The sequence below is a fragment of the Gracilinanus agilis genome, chromosome 1 (genome assembly GCF_016433145.1).
Source record: "Gracilinanus agilis isolate LMUSP501 chromosome 1, AgileGrace, whole genome shotgun sequence".
NCBI classification, from domain to species: Eukaryota; Metazoa; Chordata; class Mammalia; order Didelphimorphia; family Didelphidae; genus Gracilinanus; species Gracilinanus agilis.
In genome coordinates, this window is record NC_058130.1 from 412,965,313 (window position 1) to 412,986,839 (window position 21,527).

Genomic DNA, 21,527 nt, shown 5'->3' on the forward strand with positions numbered 1-21,527 from the left:
TTCTAGGCCTGGTACTCAATACTCCATGCTACCTACTACTTAATGGTTCTTTAATTGGGATAAATGGGCAGTAATCACCACAGGTTAAGCGCAAGTAGTGTGGAACCTGGGAACTCTAGCTTCCCAATGTCTCTAGCACAGTACACCTTAGGCACCAACACGTGGCTCCATTCTGAAACTGCACAAATGGCAAAGCCACAACTGCCAAAACTTCATGCTCTAGGGCTAATATTTTTAAGATATTGATATTCACCACTGAAAATGAAGGAGACGAGTACAGACAATGTTTCATCCCTAATGGAGAAGAGCAGATGGATTGTGCACCAATAATGAAGGTTGTTATGAGCAAGGGCAGCTCAGCAGCACAAGGAACTCGGAGAAGCATTTGAGAGGACAGAAACAATGTGCTTTAGAGGAGGGAAGCAGGCCCAGTTCAAGTCTATGGAGTAGAAAGTGGTGAGGACAAGATAACTAACTATTCCCCTAAATGCTAAACATACCTGAGCAAACTTATGGATCTGTTCCACCATTGCGGCAAAGAGAGCATGGACACTTTCATCAATCAGGCTCTGCATATAATGCACTGCTTCTTCATCAGACAAGTCCAAACGGAACTTATCCTGTACCTAGAAAAGAGTTTGAGTGCTTCTTAGACAAGATAATGAAAAACAAAAAATACAAATTTCTCTAACAATAGAATAAAGGAAGATATTACTGTAATATCCAGCAAAGTTATTTCCATGGAGGGGTAATGACCCAAAACTCACAAGATAACAATCTTAAATGAATTTTATGGTTATTCCCTTTTATACAGTCATTTAATGTATGATAATGCTTAATGTATTATATATTATTTCTATAACCTTTTATATGCAATTACTTGTTTTATGCTTAAGTCAAAACATTTATACAAAAAAATTTAAAACCACTTTTTCTTAGGCCTTTCTATCTTAAAAGTAAATAGCAGATTAAAACAATTCTTTGTAATATATACTTAAGGGCTTTAAAACTTCTTTAAAAACTAGAACCACAATGTACAATTTCAAGTTATAGACTGTTTTTGCTTTTATATTTTCCTTCATTTTCTCTCTAGGATTTTTATGATGAAACACAATTACATAAGCATCTAGCTCATGGACACCTTCAGAAGCTATGCGCGAATAAATTTACAAAAGTTTTTTGTTGTAGTATAGTATGTGAAACAGAATGGGTTTCTGTCAACTGAGGGTAATAGCTGAACAAATTGAAGAAATGTTGGCAATGCCATTAATATATATGGAAAAAGAGTTGATGAGGATGATTCCAAAGTCTTGGATGACTGGTGCTCTCAACAGGAATATTCATATGGAGGAGGATTTGGGGATAAAAATTACTTCCGTTTAATTTAAAATGGCAACAGGATATCTAGTTTTAAATGTCCTAGAAGGAGTTGGTAACTGATTTTAGCTCAAGAGAAACTAGGGCAAGACATATAGATCTAGGAACTGTCTGCCTAGAATTATTGAATTTTTGAGCTTTGACCTCATTAAGTGAAATAGCAGAGAGGGAATGATCAGGATATGAATGAAGAACCAGTAGAAGAATAAAAAGTGGCCGGGAGAACAAGGAGAGAAAGTGGTATCATGTTAGGATGATCCAACAGGTAGAATGCTACAGTGACATCAAGGAAGATAACAATGGATAATTGCTAAATGTAATAATAGTTCATGCCCTTATGTAACCACTGCAATTTGGGAAGTTGAGGCTGGTAGGCGATTTTTGCTCAGGGATTCTGACCTGTAATATACTAAACTTGTTGGGTTTTCTGCATAATTTCTAGCACCACTCTTATGAGCTCCTGGGAGCAGGGGACCACCAGGCTGCCAAAGAAGGAGTAAAGTAAAAGCTCCCCCAATAAACTCTAATGCTGTCTGGAAACTGAGTCGCTGCTGTACTTCAGCCTCAAAAAAAGGGAGATGTAGCCTCAAAAAAAAAAAAAAGTCAGAATGAGGAAAAAGCCACTGAATTAGGCAATAGTGAAATCACTGACAGCTTTGGAGAGGTCTGTTTAGAGAAAGAATACAGCTAGATAAGTAAATCTGAGAATCATTAGCATAGTGATATGGATAAATTTGAAACTATCTCTTTGTTGATAAGAAGGGCCAGCTAGCCAAACTTTGTAGGGAAGATGTTTAGGCTGAGAAGAACAGCAAGAGACCAGTATAACAATAAAGCCTTCTTGAGAGATAGGGATTGACAAAATTGAGGAGGCAGCAGGTAAAAACAAAATCTCTATTTATTAAGGTTTATAAGGATTTAAAAGGTTGAAGGAATATAAGGATAGTAGACCCTATGTCTAAAACAGGGACTAACCCAAACCACATTCAACTCAAGGCCTCTCAAAGAGAATCACTTTCATCTGGCAATAACTAAACCTGCTCTCTTTCCTTATCACTACCTTAACCCAATTTCTTACTATCTAAACCTATTTCTAATAATTACTATTCTTATATGTTAGGGTTAGGAGGCACTTGGTAATTTAATATAAGCCTGTACCCCAAGCCAACCACTGGATTTTAAAAGGGAGAAAGGTTCAATTTTAAAAATGTAATTAGGATTTTGCTTCTTCCTCCACCCTCGGGGTTAAATCAGAATTCAGACAACAAAATCTTTTTATTTACCTGCAAATAAGCCTCTTAAGATAGTGGGGTAGACAAAAGTGGACATGCCCACTAGGAAGCCTTTCTAAATCTCCTGACTTCTGAAAAAGACCCTAGTCTCTTATCTTATTGAGAGATCTGCCACTTGCCCAGAGTGAAGTCAGAGTCCTTTAACTGGAGGAGCTTTGGAGATGGAAATCATGAAGAATATAATCTGGAGTACTGAGAGGAAATGGGACTTTTCCCTGGGAATCCTGAGAGATCAATTGTGCTTTTTCAGCCTGCCCCTGGGGAAGGGGGGGCCTGCTAAGGGAATGGCTGGCCACATGTGGCTGCTGTCCTCTTTTTCTCTGGCCCACTTTAATTTAATAAACAATTATAAATTAGGATATAGTCTGCGGAGAATTTTAATCTTAATAGGCATAAGGAAAATGGAAAGATAAAGGATTATGCTCAGTTAAAGGAATTTTGGACTACATGAACAAAGAGGTCAAGGATGCATCCCAAGCTCAAGGTATGATTGAGACTCAACAGAAAGAAGGTGGCACTTCATTCAGCAAGAGTCTTCCCCCCTGCCAACTTCCTCAACCTTACTTCCTGCCAAGAGTTGTTCAAATCCAGGCTATGGTCGTGATATATTATACCACTGTTATCACTTAGAAATATTTTACCAAGATTTCTTTTGAGGTTAATTTTTGTACATAATGCTAGCTAACCAAACACACACACACACACACACACACACACACACACACACACACACACACACANTTTATGACACACACACACACACACACACACACACACACACACACACACACACATACACGGACAGATCCTTGGAGAATTAAGGATACAAAGAAAATGCTAAAATATGAAATCTAAGCTTACTACTATCATTTGCTTTTGGTTTCACATTAGATGAATAATAATTGAATTAATGTAAAAAAAAATAATAACAGGGCACCATTTAGTGGGTAGAAATAACTACTTGGAAAAGAATAAAGAGCAAGAGAATCCTAGAGCCTCTCAAGACTGTTCTACTATTTGGTTATACTATTTGGCCTGTGTGGGAAACTTCTCACTTGTTGAGTATTTTATGCTCTATCTGTCCTATGGCTATGCTAGTCTGAGTCTAAGACTGGATGGCAAAGGGGATATTATATGGAAATTGAATTACAGTTATGATAGATTTCATCTCAAACACCATACCAGCAATACAAACTTATAGGTCTCCCCAAGCAGAAAAGGTTTCTCATAGGATAACCAGTTTTCATTCTAGTCATCACAACACTGGCACTGATGTGATGAATCTTTTGATTATCTCCTAAAAGACTAGAAACAAAATTATAATAACACTGTGATCTGCATCAGTATAGAAAGTACCTGTAATGACAAAATCAGAAATCCTTTAAAGCGTTAAAATTATTCTGACTGACAGACAGTCTGGTGAATCAAACGCATTATTTATTTCCTGGGTAGGTAAATCACTTACTTTGTCTTGCTTCAGTTTCTCATCCATAAAAATTCAATGATGATGTAAGAAATTCAACAGATGTTTCAATTGTTGAAAGAAAAACAAATATGCAAAGGATTTCTCTCAAAAGAGGTTGTAATGAACAAAAACTTGAGAAACACGGCAATAACAGCGGTTCTGAATATTTGTCATTTAATTTGAATGATGCTAGAAGGGATTTGCTACTCAAGTGATGACAGTTCCACTTTAAGACATTCAAATTCTACTTATGCCAATTTTATGCATAATGGCTCTTTTAACTTGAGAGTAGAGAACATTCTTTTGACGAATTCTGCACTTTCTACTTGAAGGAATCTTCACTAGAAGATAATATGACTTTTCACAAGAGAAGAGTATATAGTAATCAATGGACATCCCTGTAGCTAATCCTAGGTAAGGAGAACAGTGTGCTCTTTAACTCTTGTAGAATTATTTGTATATCAATGGATCACCAGTTGGTTCCTAGTATTTTCTAATTTAATGGTCATATTTATGATAAAAGACAAAAGCAAGCATTTTTTAAAATTCCAAATGAAACTATGGTTTCTTTTTATAAAATCTTCGAGTGTTCCTGTTAAGTCTACAGGTCCAATCTTTTTTGCATCTAGTTTTGAAATTAAACATTTATTTGAAAATCTAACTCTTCAATTAACAGTTTCAACTAACTTTGAAAGAAATGGCAATTATTGTAGTTTTTGAAAAAATGAGGGATGGGTCTATTTTTTTAAAGGCATTCTAGTTCTTTGAACTTTAAAAAAAATATTCAACTATTAAATGAACTATTCACCCAAACAGCTAATTCTCAATTATTCGCATTAATAGATTTTTTTAAAATGGCAAACATACATTCATAAACACTTATGTATATGTATATATCTGTACTTAGGTACGTGAGGTAGCTTGCCATAGGGGAAAGAATACCAATCTTTTAAGTCAGGAATGGGTTATGGTCCTTCCTCTGACAAATATTATTTATATTCCTCTGTATGGGTTAGGCACCTAATCTCTCAGTGCCTTAGTCAACTCCCTAAGAGCAGAGCCACTGTTAGATCTACATTTGCAGATAGTGTTTCATATCTGGGAGCTTCCAAATTGAGGAAAATATAGATCCAGAAGATTCGACCACTTTTCTTGGCCTCACATTACTACTTAATTTGGAAGGTTGTTACAGTAATACAAGTGACTGATCACAAAATGAATGGCTATATGCCATGGACATTAGAATTTTCTGGAAATTCTGGCAAATGTATGCATTGATAACAATTATATTAAGCAGTGTCCCTTGCGGTAACTTCTACAATGTTATTTCCTAGGGGCTGCCTACTTTTCTCAATCTTATTCTTTACTCTGACTCTCCCAAAAAATGGATATTGAGAGTAAAGCATAATCTTTGTATAATCTATACTCCTGATATTAGAATGAATTCTAATTGTAATTGCAAAATTACACTTTTACCCCTTTTCTACCTAAAATATAAAGGCAGAAAAAGGAGGAAAGTGAAAAAGTAGATAGAAAATGAATAGGCTCTGGGAATCTGTATATATGAGAAATGGTTATAAGATTTTTCTTCATTCATATGCTCCCCCACCCCCAACAGAGCAGTTGTCTAAGAAAGCTACAGTAAGGTATGATTTCATAACAACATAATTTCAAAGGTAAACATAAGTTATAATTTATTGACCTAAAATTCAGATTATATACAAGTTCTGATATGATTTTATTATTTCTGGAGAAGAAATGCTGGATTACTACCAAGTATTGACTCTTTTCCATTTTGTAAGATATTCACAGGCTATTAACCCACCAGGACAGTCACTAAAAAAAAAAAAAAAAAAAAAACCAAAGAATTGTAATTTCTACTTAAGAACTTTAGTACTGATGCACTCTTAGTTATGTACTAGGGAAAGAAATAATATTCCAGAATAAAAGAGACCGAAGTTAGTGAAGAAAAATATAACATATATCATTGAATAAAGATTGTCTTTGATTCATTTGGTATCATTTCTTACATTTATATGGGATTGTGGATAGTGTACAAGATGTTATGGGAAAATACTACCATATGGTAGTATCTTAGAATACAAAATGCAGATCAGATAAAGACAGATTAAAGAGATTATCTAGTACATTTCCCTCCCCAACTGAAAATATACACTTAATAAATAAATATACTGATCCTTTTAAGTATCACATCATACCTATAGAATTGACTATTATGATAGAAATGGAATATTATTTATTTTGGAGGGAATGTGGGAAAATCGGGACATTAATGAACTCATGATGGAATTGTGATCTGATCCAATCATTCTGGCAATTTGGAAGTATGCCAAGAAGGCTATCAAAACTGTGCATACCCTTTAATATAGCAATATTACTACTAGGACTGTATTTCAGAGAGATCAACAATCCCTCAAAGGACGACAGTGGAGGGAGAGAATGTGGAACTCAAAAAAAAAAAAAATTTTTTTTAATGGCTTTTACATGTAATTGAGGGGAAAAAAAGTTATTTAAAAATTAAATAGACTTGTTAAAAATGAATATTAATAAATGTAAAAAAAAAAGGCTAAATTCAAGAGATCTAAAAAAAAAAAAAAATTAAATAGACTGATTGGTTCAAATGCATCCTTTCTTAATAAGATGACATTTCTGAATTACAGTAAATCCTCAACTTTTCCTGGGGGTAATGTTTCTAGAAAACAGCAAAAGTAAAAAATAAAAATGTTGATATATTGCACCTATGAGAAATAAGGAGTTAGGTTTTCATGTCCCCCCCAAAGCAGTAATCTTCACTAGAGATTGCTGAAAATATGCTTTTCTATATGTAATTCTTTATGACAAAACATTAATTCTGAAAATACGTACTTTTCTTAACATAGTAACAATTAAATAACCCCCCAAATCAGCACACAAAACAAAATTGGTAACATGCAAAATATTTTCTCAATAGTAATTCCCTAGAATCTGTGACTTTTTTGTGCTAATAAATATCTCAATTAAAAAAATTAATTTCAGACAATATATGCTTTTCATAATACACAAAACCTACAGTGCCATTATATATATATATATCTATCAAATAAAATTCTCAAAATAAAAACATATTTTTAACCTGAATCTTACCTTCCACTGTGTCAGATAGCAATGTTAGGGCACTCTATTGTATACTATATACTTCTGTAAAAACCCCACTCCTGGGCTGCCCTCTGAAAACCAAGGAAAAGTTTGGTAGGACTTTAGTAGCTGCTGTTAGAAGATGCTGAGACTAGTGAGGTCTTGAAATCACCTTCAACTTTTATCCTTTATGGCTGATAGATGGAGATCATGAAGGGCATAGCACTCAAAATAATGCATCAGTGACATCTGATTCATGTGCTCTTCAATATCCTGAAAGGATTTATAGTTTGGGAACATACTGGAGATGGGTTGGTATTTAACTTTAGGGATGTAGCTGAGGAGAATGGCAGCCTTGTTATCTCTAGTTAGTTGACTGATTATGTCAAGCCATCCTTTAAGCTTGGTAAATGTGACTGGCACAATTTTGGGAACTTATATGTACTTGTTCTATGCATAGCTATGAATGTGTATTATTGCCAAGGTAAAATGAAAAGGAGGCTACTAATAAAATCATGCAAATGTTTGAAGTTACGCAAATGTTGAGGATTGACTATCTTTATCTTAAGACAAATGTAGAATACTACTTTAAACTCCTTGCTATCTGCCTCATATTCTACTGTATTGCTTTAAAAAAGAAGAAGCAGCAGCAGCTTGATTTGAGCTAGTCATACATGTTCCAAAGGTTTGGTTGCTGAAGAGCTTGGGATAAATAAGATTATCTTCTCCCAAACTATATTCACTTTTATAACGTTAAAGATACAAGTTGCATGACCAAAAATACCACACGAGTAGAAGAAACAAATGGCAGACTACAATGTCAGCTTTTCCCATTCTTAATCATGAGCTTGATTTAACCTTAATTTGAAGAATTTCATGTTAACCTTATGGGCCATGTAATGAAGTCTTAAAAATAGTATATTTCATGCATTATTTGTATTATCAAAGTTATATAGAAAATATATTTTTTTGAAAATCAATCTAACATCCCAAACTAACAAATGACCTAGCCATCTACATTGTTGATGAGATGGAGGTCTTTAGATATGAACTCTGATATGATGTATTACATGTGTATGTATATACATACATATGCATATATGTCAACAACTAATACCTTTCCCCTTGATCTTATTCCTCTAATCTCCTTCAGGATTTTGCTTTCACCTTGCCGTTTCTCTCACAAATCAATATCTTTGCTTAATGAATCTTTCCCATTGGCCTACACATTTGCTCAGGTTTCCCCAATCCTAAAAACTAAACAAATAAAAACTACCTTTCCTATGACTTTATTCTCTCATCTATCTACTATCCCAACATAATCTCCGCATACTCACATGTTACTAAAACTTCTAGGGACAAGTTGTCTATATTTAACTGCTCTATTTCCTCAGTATCTAATCTCTACTCAATTTATTTAACACTATTAAAACTGGTCTTTTGAAGGTAACCAGTCACCTAATGGTCAAATACTTTTTTAAAAAATCGTTATCCTTTTTAACATTTCTGTAGTTTTTCATGTAAATTCCTTACTGGCTAATGTTTCCTCCCTTAACATTAGAAATATTCCTCTTTAACAAGTCTATCTCTTACTGGAACCTCAACCCTTGCTCATCATGTGACTGGTAGTCAAAGGTCAGTCTTCTGATTTCTTCTTTTTTTATCCTTTACAAGCTCTCTGGAAGTTTACACAACCACTATACAAATGACTCCTCAATTTATTTGACTCTTCTTCTGGGACACATACCCACATTTTCATTTGCCTATAGGACACAGACACACAGATATTTCACCACCATCTCAAATACAAATGTGGGAGAGGCAGTAGCAGCCATATCAGTGCCAGTGATAAATCAGGCCAAGTTGGCAAAGAAATGCCCAAAGCCTGCCAACCACTCTCTAAACCACAGAAGAACAAAAAATACCCTAAAACAAATGATTAAGTGGCAGAACTAACAGAAAAGGGGTGAAATAGTGTTGCAGCCAAGAACAATACTGAGGGACAGCAAGGATATGAGGAGGGAATGCTGAACAAGCCTTAGCAGAACTCTAACATTATAATAGAGCACAAGCAGCAGAAGGAAAACAGCTGGCTCTGTCCAACTTCAGCAGGGTAAGAATAGAAATCAAAGTAATACAGATCAAGCAACAGTGGGAGGAAAGGGGTCCTACATAATCCAACCAGAACAGGACAAGGCATGGTCCAGTACAGGTGGCAGTGGAAGGAATTCAGCCCAACAAGGTCCAGCCTTGGTGGGATTGGGTAGAACCCATCTCAAATAGTAGAACTGAACAGCTGCTAACCTCCACATAGCAGGCAAATCAGACTGCCCCTAGAGTGCTCAATCTGAGATTCAGACACAGTACAAGCCACTCTCAGGCACAATACAAGTACTGGACAGTAATTCCTCTTCTGTAGGAACACAGCTAAGCTTCACCTTATATAGAGAGAAAATCAGGGGGGAAAAATAACCCCCACATGAGCAAAAGACAGAAAAAGATTAATGTTAGAAAGATATCTCATCAAGAGACAGGACCAAAATAAAATGTCAAAAGAAAAAACAAATGTACATAATAGACCTTATTCCCTTCTCCCTCAAACCCAATCCTCTGACTAATTTTACTATTTCTATCTATGGAATTATCATTCACCAAGGGTCCATTTGTCTCTCTCTTCTCTCTCACTTCTTACATACAATTACTAAATTCTTTCAATTATACTTTGGAAACAACTCCCAAGCTGCCTCATCTTTTCCATTCCTAAAACCACTATCTACTACACCTGTTACCATGAATCTCTCAAATTCCACAAACAAATGCACACGATTCAGTCATTTGTTTGATTTTCTGCTGATGTTAATGTCTGTGGAGTTTATGTGGATATTGCCCACAGAGGGCTTTTTGGCTCTACTGTTTCATCACCATCAAAAGTGGTATCCAGTTTTGGTTATATTCAACAAAATTTAATGGAATAAGTATTTCTGTTGGTTTCTGACCTCTTCATTTTGTGTTCTGAAAATATTTATGAATTTTCTTCATTTCTATAGCTGCCAAAGGGTGATGATGGTCCCTATGTTTCATTAATATTTTATAGGTTTCTGTTGGGATATTTTCTAAATCTGTTAGGATTAGTTTTATGGTATCAAAAGTATACATTAACATGTATATTCTGTAGGTGTTTATGAGCTTCAATTTAAGGATGTTTTAAGTGTTGACACATTTGAATCATTGCTTTCTTGAAAGCTTTGTGTACTAGCCTTTAAGATATTTTGCTTAAACCCACTGGTTGAAATGTTAATCTACATCTAAGCTCAAAGACTTCATTTTCTCTCCTTCTTTAGCATACATTAAGAATTTTATACTTGCCAAGTCCAAATGGCATTTTGATAACATAAATCAAAGATTATATGAGATGGAAGAGATATTATCATCATTATTATAAGGGCAGGGATTATGTCATTTAAACTAAACTTTAGCTCTCACTTAGTGCTTACTGGAATAGTAAAGTGTTTTTCATGTCTACTTAATGTTTGTTGTTACTATCAAATATGCTAGGGGAACTTTAAAAAAAAAAAGAATTCTGAACTGATCTTTTTAAATGAAAGGTCTTTTTATAATGTGGTTTTGTTTAAGCATCAATAGACTCACAACCAGCTTAAAAAATTCAGTACCTATTTTGATAACATTTTTATTACCAACTTCATAAACCTGAATTTACATGCAGTTCACATTATGAAAGATGGATTAATTCTATTGAACCTGATTTCATTTTACTTTATAACTCATAACTAATACAAGCCACACTTCCGAAATAAAGACATGATGAAATTAAAACTAAAAAGATACACAAAGAAATATAATATTAGGTAGACTTCATACCTCTAAACTTGTGAAATTAATCATCTCCTGAACAAGAGAAAAAAATGCTCCCCCATCATTGAGTACACAATGAAGTTCTCTTATTATATAAACTATGTCAAACTGGTGTAATATGTACTTAATTGTAGGACACAAGCTATTTATTTTCTACTCATATATTTCAACTAGCACATTTCACTGCTATTGGACAAAAATGGTAACTAGGCAATTTGCACTTAGATGTGGAGGTTGAATATAAAATTACATTCTAGCAGCTCATCTCTAGGAATTTAAAACATTACTGGAAAGATGATGATCCTCAAGAGTAAACAGTTCTGATTTGTCAGATCCTGTTTTTTAGCCAAATGTTGAGTGGGTGACATTTTCTTTTTAGAATTTTGTACTTCTAGCAATAAAAGATAATTCTATCTCAGATTATTCCGCTGAGTGCCATATTCAGGAATTAAATATTATTTAATAAGATAGGAAAGCAGTCTGACCTTAGTTGGAATCTGAAATTCCCTACAGTCAATATTCAGGAATTAAATATTATTCAATAAGACAGGAAAGCACTCTCACCCTAGTTGGAATCAGAATTTCCTACAGTCAATCTATAACTATACAATCTATATCCATTGGTAGGGCAATCTAAAGCTCTACTTTCATTTTTCCTCAGTGAGGGCTGGATGTCTGTCATTTTTTTCACTTTTAGGAACTAATTTACATTACTCAGCTTTGCATATAAAAAGAGTAGCCTTAAGTACCTGATCTGCCTCAACAGTGGGCAATCCTCCTGTTAGTAAAATATTTTATTAAGCTAAACACTTAGAAAAGATCTTTCTTCATTATATTGAACATTTAATTCTGTCTTTGATAATAGAAGGATCTCTACATCTGCTTTTCCAGGTCTACATACTCAATATATAAAGGTATTTGCTACAAAAAAAAAGCTGAAAATGCATTTCCAGGCCTGACTTCATTATCTTTCCTGAAGAATAGTAATTTTAAATGTTCAAACACAATTTTTACCCTTTTGTTTGTCTGCAAAGCTCAAAATAAAGCATTTGAAAAGACTATTTACCATCCATTAATACAAAAAGAATAAGACTTATATTTGAAATAATTTGATATTTTGTACCTTGTAAATAATAGCACTTTTTATTAAAACAACACTTTCCATTAAAGTCCCCTAACTCAAAAGATTAGGTACCTCCAAATAAAAATTCTTTTCTTGTACACATTTCCTAGTGATTTAATCACAAAAGTAATTACAAGAAAAAAAAAAAACATTCATCAGGTTAAAAGGAAGACTTTTAATCTAAACATCATTTTCTTGCTGAATTCACTTGATTTTCTTTATCTGAACTAGATAATTTTTTTCTCTTGCCTTGAATAAAGCCTGAAATTAAAAATACAGAACATTTAAAATAGAAACAAATGATTATGATTGAAGATTTAACTACTTAAAAAAATAAACAAATGAACTCTCTTCTCAGTAATATGACATGACTATAAGTGAAACAAAAAAGAAATACATCCCTAAGCTTTCCAAGAATGTGATAGGGTTTGAATGACTATTGACTTTACAGACACCAAATGTAATTTAATTTTACAGGTCAGTCTAAAATGGATCTTTAGCTAATTTGGAGTTAGTTGAAATAAAGATAGATTTTTTTTTTGTTTAAAGCTTAGAAATATTGATTCAGAAGCTGAAAATATCTATTTAATTCTTCTACAACAAGATACAACATTTTCTTATTAAATAGCTTTCAACAAACTTGTCATTCAACAGGGTTAAAGACTCATGCTTTATGATTAGAATTTATTATAACCTATGTTCCATCTTAGCACTTCTATATGAAGCCTTTATATGTATTTTAAAATTAAAATTAAATTTAAACTTACTGAGGGTAAGTTCTGTCTTCAAAACATCTACCACCTATTTTGTTACACACCAACTGTTAGTGCATTCTGCATTAATTCTTTGAAAAAAAAAATATGCCATTCAGTCTCTCTACCCTAACGAGGAAATCTGATTTCCTTAATTCTCTCATCTACCAATCATACAAGATAACAGTACAACATCATAACCTATTCCAGTATTGACACCTATTATTCCTGCATGTTTGACTATATGGGAGAGAATATGGATATGTGTTACAAGGTGGGTAGGCATGGATATGTTATAATCTATAATGGTTAGAATGGATGGTCACCAAAATTGTAATTAATCCTTAAGTCACAAGACTGTTAATAGCAAGATTTGTTAGAAAGAAAAATAAAATAAGAGAGAATATAGAAAGGAGGTGAAGAGTTTCCTCGCCTAATAATCCAGAGTCTTAACAACTCAGTGTCTGTCTCGAAATCTCAGCCTCAGAAAACAGCAAATCCTCCCAGCTTCCTGCTGGGAATCATCTTATAAGTCCTCACTATACCCACTAGCTCTCCTACAACACCTCCCAGGAACCAATCGCAGCTCCTCAATTAGCCTGGCACCATGGGGGGCGGGGAGGGGGGGCAGGAGGGGAAGGGGAAGTGGTGGTGGCAATTCCTGTGGGACCAATTTTGTGGTTGCTGATTAACTCAAATTTAAAACAAATGGAAAGGAAGTCCAAATTTCTGATTAATCAAGTCAAAAACACAGATTCCCTTCTCACAAATCAGTATCACTGGTGAAATTTGTATGAATAAGCTAACAGATCCATTGGAGCACTTCAAAGTTTTACTCTTATCAAAAGGGCACAAGAAATTCCTTAATAGGACACACTTCTTTTCTTTTGCTATAAATTTATATTTTCAAAGATTTTGTCCTTAGCTCATGCCACTCTCATCCCTATCAAATGCCTAGAACCTTTTCTTCAAACCAGAATAGCATGATGTCTTTTTACCATTCAATTAATCTTTTAAAAATGATCTCTTGGGAGATCTTGAAAGAACTGTTTGTCTCTCCACTGCAGCTTGCTTGCATATGGACTATTTCTACTTCTCAAATTATTTCTTGCTTTTATAAAGTTTTTTATCTTTAATTCTCTTATTTTTAATCTGTGATTGACAAGGGAAAAGTTAAAGCTCACATATATCCATCCAATACCTGGAAATCAGTAAGCTACAGTTATGTCAAAAATTCTCTTCTCTACATAATGGTTTTGTTTCAGTGCCCTATTAGAAAAAACAGGTATTTGGAGGGGCATTCAACATAAATCACAACCTATCAGTTTCCTCAGTTCAGCAAATTATTTTGAGATGCTAATAATTGCATCTGTGGATAGCATTAAACAGCTAAATAATCTATAAAAAAGATATTAAAATATTAAATATTAAAATACTTTGCTGCTTATTTATTTTATAAGATTATGTGCATATCCTTTTGCCGTGATACTAGTTTACTTTAAACCAGTGGTTCCGAAACTTTTTTGGCCTACCACCCCTTTTCCAGAAAAAAAATTACTTAATGCCCCCTGGAAATTATGAAACTATTTATTGAACTCAGAATAGAATGTAATACAAAAAAAAGTGTGGCCATCACTGCACCTCTGGATCACTGCAGCACCCACCAGGGGACAGTAGCGCCCACTTTGGGAATCACTGCTTTAAATTAAAAACTTAAAGAAGATAGGAATTGTTTCTGTGAAATTTTCTTGGTTAAAAAAAAAAAATCTTGTTGAAGGTAAATTGCCATTTGTATAAGTGAAATAATTATACAAAGTTGGAGGGAGGAAAGATTCATTAAAATATTGAAGTATTGCTTAGTCATGTAGGGGTCTCCTGTATGAGGTACTCAAAAGATGGATGATGATGATGGTATCCTAAATGCCTAAAACTGTTAACTAATATGGATGGAGAATAGGATACTCTAATAAGTGAGTCATTCCAGTTATATGTCAAAAACAGTAAAAATTAGGATTGCTGATTTTACGGGAATTAGAATATAACAAAATGTATAGTGAAAATGAACATCAATAATTTAAAAGGGAAAACAATCTTGATATATTGAGGTGTCAACTTTACAAATATCCTGGGTTGAAAATGGTCTTTTACAGCTGTATAATAGTCTTTAGTTTACAAAGCACTTTTCCACACCTTTTCTTATTTTATCCACATGAAAATCTGGTGAGGAAAACAAAGGAGTTTTGAAAATATTACTCTCAATTTATACATGAGAAAAGTGACGTTCAGAGTTAAGTGACTTTTACAAGGTCATATTGACCAAATGAGTATATATTACTCAAGGAAAAACTCTCAGCTGAAATTAATTCAGTCACGTTACTTCAAGTGATATGAATAATTTGCAGTTTTTAAAAATGTCATTATAAAACTTAATGTTTTGCTCCTACATTCATGAGGAAAAACATACTGACATTTAAGCAGCTTTCAAAGGGGTCATGATCTCATCACATCATAAATCCAACCCAATCACAAGGTCAAAGCAAAACTCTACAAAACACTATGGGCTTGCTTTAAGGCAAACATTATGCACAGAACTTAAGTCGTATAGATAACTTTACTAAAAAATTGCATTCTAGAAGCACTGCTAACAAGTTCATTTCATCAAAAGATAAGGAATTATTTCCCCTTATTATTAAAGAACTCATATTTGTGATACAATAAATTTTAAAATGTTCTGTTACATTTTCTATATTATTATTAGTTTAGTAAGCAAATTAAAATATTTTAGTCATAAATAAGTATAGGAGAAAACAACTGTAATTTGAAAATGCCCTTTTCCCAAAGACTGAAAACATATTTTAAAATCTATCTAATTGAACCAGAAACAGAGAGACTGGGAAGATATATAGCAAAAGAAAAAAAGTATTAAAGCATATGCTTCTTTTATGAACCATCAAATTAAAAAACTCACAGAATTTCATAATAAGCTATATAAATAATAAAATAGTTGGAAAAAGGAGAGTATTTCAACATTTAGAAATGAAAATTTCTTTCCAAATGGAAATAGGTATGGAACTAATAAACAAGAAGACCATTGTAGCTTAATTGGTAGAAGAAACTGGGAGATTTCACTTGACGAATACTGTCAAGACTCCCATAAAAGACCTCAAAATAAAAATGAATAAAATGAATTCAAGGAACAGAGAAGCCATGACAGAGATGAATGGGATGAAAATAAGCTGTAAAATACACCATGAAGGAAGCAGATGCCAAAAGGACAGAAACTTTAAAAATCTGGTATAATAGCTGAGTATAGCAAAGGAAATTTATATCAGCCAATTATACTTTTTGATGAATGAGCTATAGTCAATGACGAAGAAGTAAAATTATAGAAAACAAAGCATGTCAAAAGCCAGTGTCATGCATAGTCTATTTGCTGTTGGCAGAAACATGTTTCTCTAAACACCTACAAGTTGGATAAAATAATTTGTGGGGTTCAGATCACAACATAACTATAACAACTGAAGGATGAACAAAAAACACATCTCCAAAGTCAATTTCTGTAGGCAATAAAAATGAATGCCAAGATTAATGAGATTATATTTAAATTATGTGTTACATATAAGCAAAATAAACAACCTATATTTGTTTGGGCTAATGGAAGAGAAAATGACTGGCCCTATTCCATTAGTGTCTAACATAGGCACTCAGAAGACACTGAAGTAGTCACATTGGGACTCAGTGCTTCCCTGTGATAAGTTCCATAATCAATCTACCCAGGCAGATTCCTGAGGTCATCCTATTTTTTTTTTCAATAAATTTGCCATTCAAATAACCTAATAAATTGCATTATCTCCAAGGATTTGTATGTCAATATTGCTTGAGGAAAAAAGGTTGGCATTTACCTTTTTTACAGTCTTATCTGGTTCGAGAGCAATATCTGGAATGTTGGCATCCACCATAAGGGAAAACAAGTTCAAAATCAAGTTGGAATACCTAAAAGGATTAGGGGAAAGGGAAGGAGAAAATAAAAAGGTGAGGTTGAATATTTTGCATTTCTCTCTCATACCAATTTCTTTCCTATGGCATTCATCATGTGAAGCAAACTAGGACATCAAACAAGAAAAAATACACAGAGATTTACAAATCTCAAAGTACAATATGATGTTAGATAGTATGATTAAGATATTGAGATTATTTGTTAACTGGTTTTACTTCCCAACAGCCTAAAACAAGACAGATTATAATGCTAATCTCTAGAGCACTAGTAAACCAGGAACTGAACTCCTCAAAAAGGGTCCTGAACCAAAACAGTGCCTAGATAATTCCTCTCCATTAGGAACAGTGTTTTTGACTATGCTCACTACAAAGCCAGGAGCACAGTTGTTCTTGGAGGAACAATGTCATTGCAAATGAGAACTTATATGGCAGGTAGGGCACAGACTCATTTATTCCCACTGAATAGTACCTTCTATGTTTAGCTTTTACCTAGCTAAATATAAAACTGTTGACAGAAATTTTTGCTTGATAAATGCTTGTTGACTGACAGATTGATAGAGGGGATAAAAGTTAACTTGATAACATCCATGTAGTTTAACTATAAACTAGAGAAATCAAGAATGCAAGTGGAAGAAGAAGAGGAGGTAGAAAGAAAGTGATTGATTTTTTTTTTTTTAAACCTTACCCTTCCATCTTGGAGTCAATACTGTGTATTGCTTCCAAGGCAGAAGAGTGGTAAGGGCTAGGCAATGGGGGTCAAGTGACTTGCCCACGGTCACACAGCGGGGAAGTGTCTAAGGCTGGATTTGAACCAGGACCTCCTGTCTCTAGGCCTGACTCTCAATCCACTGAGCTACCCAGCTGCCCCGTGACTGATTTTTTAAAGTGAAATTAGACAACCTGTTTATATCAATCTTTGGGGAAGGAAAGAATATATCTTTACATGTGTGCTTCCTGTGGGTGTTTAACATTAATGAAGTGCCTTGATTCCCAGATGAAAGCATGTGATCATTTTAATTTTATTCTTCATTTCACTAAACTAGATGAAGTTGATGATTTGGGCACTTAAGCTTTAGATGTCTATTCTACTGGCATTTTTCACTTGGAAACTCAATGTTTTAACGGTAGATGTAAGATGAACATTTTTTTAAAAATGAGTTTATTTGCATATTTAAAGTATGGCAGGTATATGATATATTGAACAAAAGGAAAGGACTTCATCATAAACAAATACTATAGGAAAAAATCACTCCCAGTATATGATAATGATACTTGGAATGTAATGATCATGTAAATTCTACTTCCAAAACGACCTTGTAAACCTCAAATTGATCATTTTATCACCATTTTAAAAATTGCACATTATCCATGAAACTCAACAATTTTATCTTAATGGAGTCTTTTAGACTCGATTAAAAGTAAACCTTAGTGCTTGCTTCAGCAGTAAGTACATATGCTAAAATTGGAACAATATAAATTAGCATGGTTCCTGTGCAAGGATGACATGCAAATTCACAAAGCATTCCATATTTTCATTTTCACAACAGCCAAAAAATAAATTAAAATTAAATCTTAGCTGATTTATTCTTCTTTCACCAAAAAAATAAAAAAGCAAAAAAGCATAAATTAGTAAGAAGGGTGTAGCCTAAAGAACTGGGAGCTCATAAACTGAATTTAAGATTGGCTAATGATTTCTGTGCGAAGCTAGACAATTACTCTGGCATTCAACTTATTCTTTTAAATATGAAAATGGCCACAGCAGATATATAAAACATATTTCAGTTATTTCCACTTTTAGAAAAGAATCATTTCTAGTAACTTAATGTTAGGATTAAAAGTATAAAGATGATCCTTAACTTTTCACAAATATATTATGCACATTATTCTTTTACCTCTAAGTAGAAGAAGGGCAAGGTCTAGAAGAGAATGAATAAGAATTTTGTCTATCAGGATATATATAGCAGCTCATGTGGCATTTCCAAATAAAGGTTGATTTAAAAAAAAAAAAAACAACTTTACCTAAGCAATGGAGGTCAAGTGACTTGCCCACAGTCACACAGCTAGGAAGTATATGAGGCCAGATTACCAGAAGATGATTCTTAAAAACTACCCTCAGCCCTGTTACTTTATATGTATTTTGGGGATGCATTGTTGCATGTGTTTATGCATATGTTTTTGTATCCTTAGAACATTGCCTTCTCAATAGTAAGAAGATACTTAATAAATGCTTATTGAATTGAACCGAGTAGTGTATTAGAGGAAGTGGATAATTGAAAAATTATATGTCCTATGGTTATATTAATGTGCTTAAATGCAAATCACTATAAAGCAAACCTAAAAGGCTATGTTGATGTATAATTTCAAGTTGGTTGTAGGGGATCATTGTATTTAAAAAATGAATATATGGGTTCCGGGTTAAGATGGCGGCAGAGTAGAAAGCAGCTCTTAACCTATCCTGACCAAAACACGCAAAACTCCTCAAGGGGACATAAAAACAAGTCCAGAGGAACGGAGGAACCCCACAACAGGGTATAGCGTGGAAGGTACGTGGAATCGGGACATTTCCATGCTATAAAGGGGTGAAACAGCTCTCACTAAATCGCGGGCTGAGCAACCAACCCACCCCCACCCACTCCACACACACCACCTATAGCGCCGAAGCCAGTTAAAAAGAAATAGAGCAAGTTTGGGGCACCCATCGAGCCATTGGCAGCTACATGGCCTGTTCCTGAGAGCAGCAAGATTTGGGACCCCAATAACCCAAAGAACGCACCCGAAATTTGAGCGCGGAAGAGCGCAGGCTCAGCAGAGGCGTGGGTGGAGGCAGACTCTGAGTGGGGAACCAGTGCAGACGGGTATACGACTGTGGAAGCAGCGCCCTGAGACTTGTAAAGGAACCTCCAGCAGAGGATCAAGCAAGGGGGTCCACCAGGGGGCTTGACCTTGGAAAAAACCAGAACTCAGACCTCAGAAGCCAAAAGATCGCGGCGAAGAAAAAGCTGAGAAGCTACTGGGCTAATGATGGCTACCCAGACTCAGGAAGTTCAGAAGAGAAAGCTAAACAACAAGAAAAAGAAGGCTTTAACACTCGACAACTTTTACACAGAGAAAATTCAGACAACCGAGCAAACAGAGGAGGAGAACAAACAAGCATCCGGACCCTCCTCAAATAAGGAAAACGGGTGACAAGCTATTGAAGAGTTCAAAACTGAGATTCTGAGAAAGATGGAAGAGATCTGGCAAGAAAATAACAGTTTAAAAGGTAGAATCTTGCAACTGCAAAGTGAGGCTCAGAAACCAAATGAACTGATAAGCAAATTGAACACCAGAAATGACCATATTGAAAAGGAAAACCAAAAGATTATAGCCGAAAACCAGTCCCTAAAGGCTAGAATTGAGCAATTAGAAGCTAATGATCTCTCAAGACAACAAGAACAAATAAAACAAAGTCAAAAGACTGAAAAAATAGAAGGAAATATGAAATATCTCAATGAGAGAGTGACAGACCAAGAAAACCGGTCTAGAAGAGACAATTTGAGAATAATTGGTCTTCCAGAAAAACCAGAAATTAATAGAAACTTGGACTCCGTACTAAAAGAAATTATTCAGCAAAATTGCCCTGAAGTCCTACAACAAGAGGGCAATATAGACATCGAAAGGATTCATAGAACACCCACTACATTCGATCCAGAGAAGAAAACAGTTAGAAATATTATTGCCAAATTCAAAACCTTTCAAGCAAAAGAAAAAATCTTACAAGAAGCCAGAAAGAGACAATTCAAATATCAAGGAACACCAATGAGGATCACACAGGATCTGGCAGCCTCCACGCTAAAAGACCGTAAGGCTTGGAATACAATATTCAGAAAGGCAAGAGAGCTGGGCCTGCAAACACAGATAAACTACCCATCAAAATTGACTATATATTTCCAGGGGAAAGTATGGGCATTCAACAAAATTGAAGAATTCCAGGTATTTGCACAGAAAAGGCCAGGGCTAAATGGAAAGTTTGATATCTAACCACAAAAATCGAGAGAAACATGAAAAGGTAAATAAGAAACAGAGGGGAAAGAAAGAAAACTTATAATTTTTAAATTTGCCTTTCTAAGGGCCTCAGTAACATCTAATTATATGTATTCCTATGTAGAGAAATGTTATGTATAATTCTCTGTAGTGAACTCTATTCACTATTATAGTATCCACTACTATAGTAATCAGAAGAATAATTCACAGGGTGAGGGTGGAACACTAAAAAATCTAAAATGACATGGGGGATGGGAAAGAGGGGGTGAATATCAGGGGACACCAAGAGAAACTTGAGTGAATAAGAAAAATAGGATATTCTATTACACACAAAGAGGGTATGGGAAGGAGAGGGGACAAATACTATTATAAATAGGAGAGGAAGAGAGTATTAAGAGGTAATAATCAAACCTTACTCTCAGTGTAATCAACCCAGAGAGGGAGGAGTAGCTATACTATCCATTGGGACATAAAACTCTTATCTAACCCTT

General features: G+C 34.4%; 1 protein-coding gene and 1 non-coding gene across 2 annotated transcripts in view; one reads left to right on the plus strand and one right to left on the minus strand.

The window, feature by feature from the left end:
* The window catches only part of PIK3C3 (phosphatidylinositol 3-kinase catalytic subunit type 3), a 201,814-nt gene that overhangs the window by 24,954 nt on the left and 155,333 nt on the right, over positions 1 to 21,527 (minus strand). Inside the window, exons 23-24 of the mRNA XM_044681686.1 lie at positions 16,920 to 17,010; positions 501 to 626 (exon numbers count right to left, since the gene is read on the minus strand). Of these exons, the coding sequence (XP_044537621.1) occupies positions 501 to 626; positions 16,920 to 17,010 (217 nt within the window). The remainder of the gene's footprint in view (positions 1 to 500; positions 627 to 16,919; positions 17,011 to 21,527) is intronic.
* On the plus strand, positions 18,442 to 18,547 carry LOC123232728. The gene has a single exon (XR_006505249.1). It is a non-coding gene; the product is annotated as a U6 spliceosomal RNA (small nuclear RNA).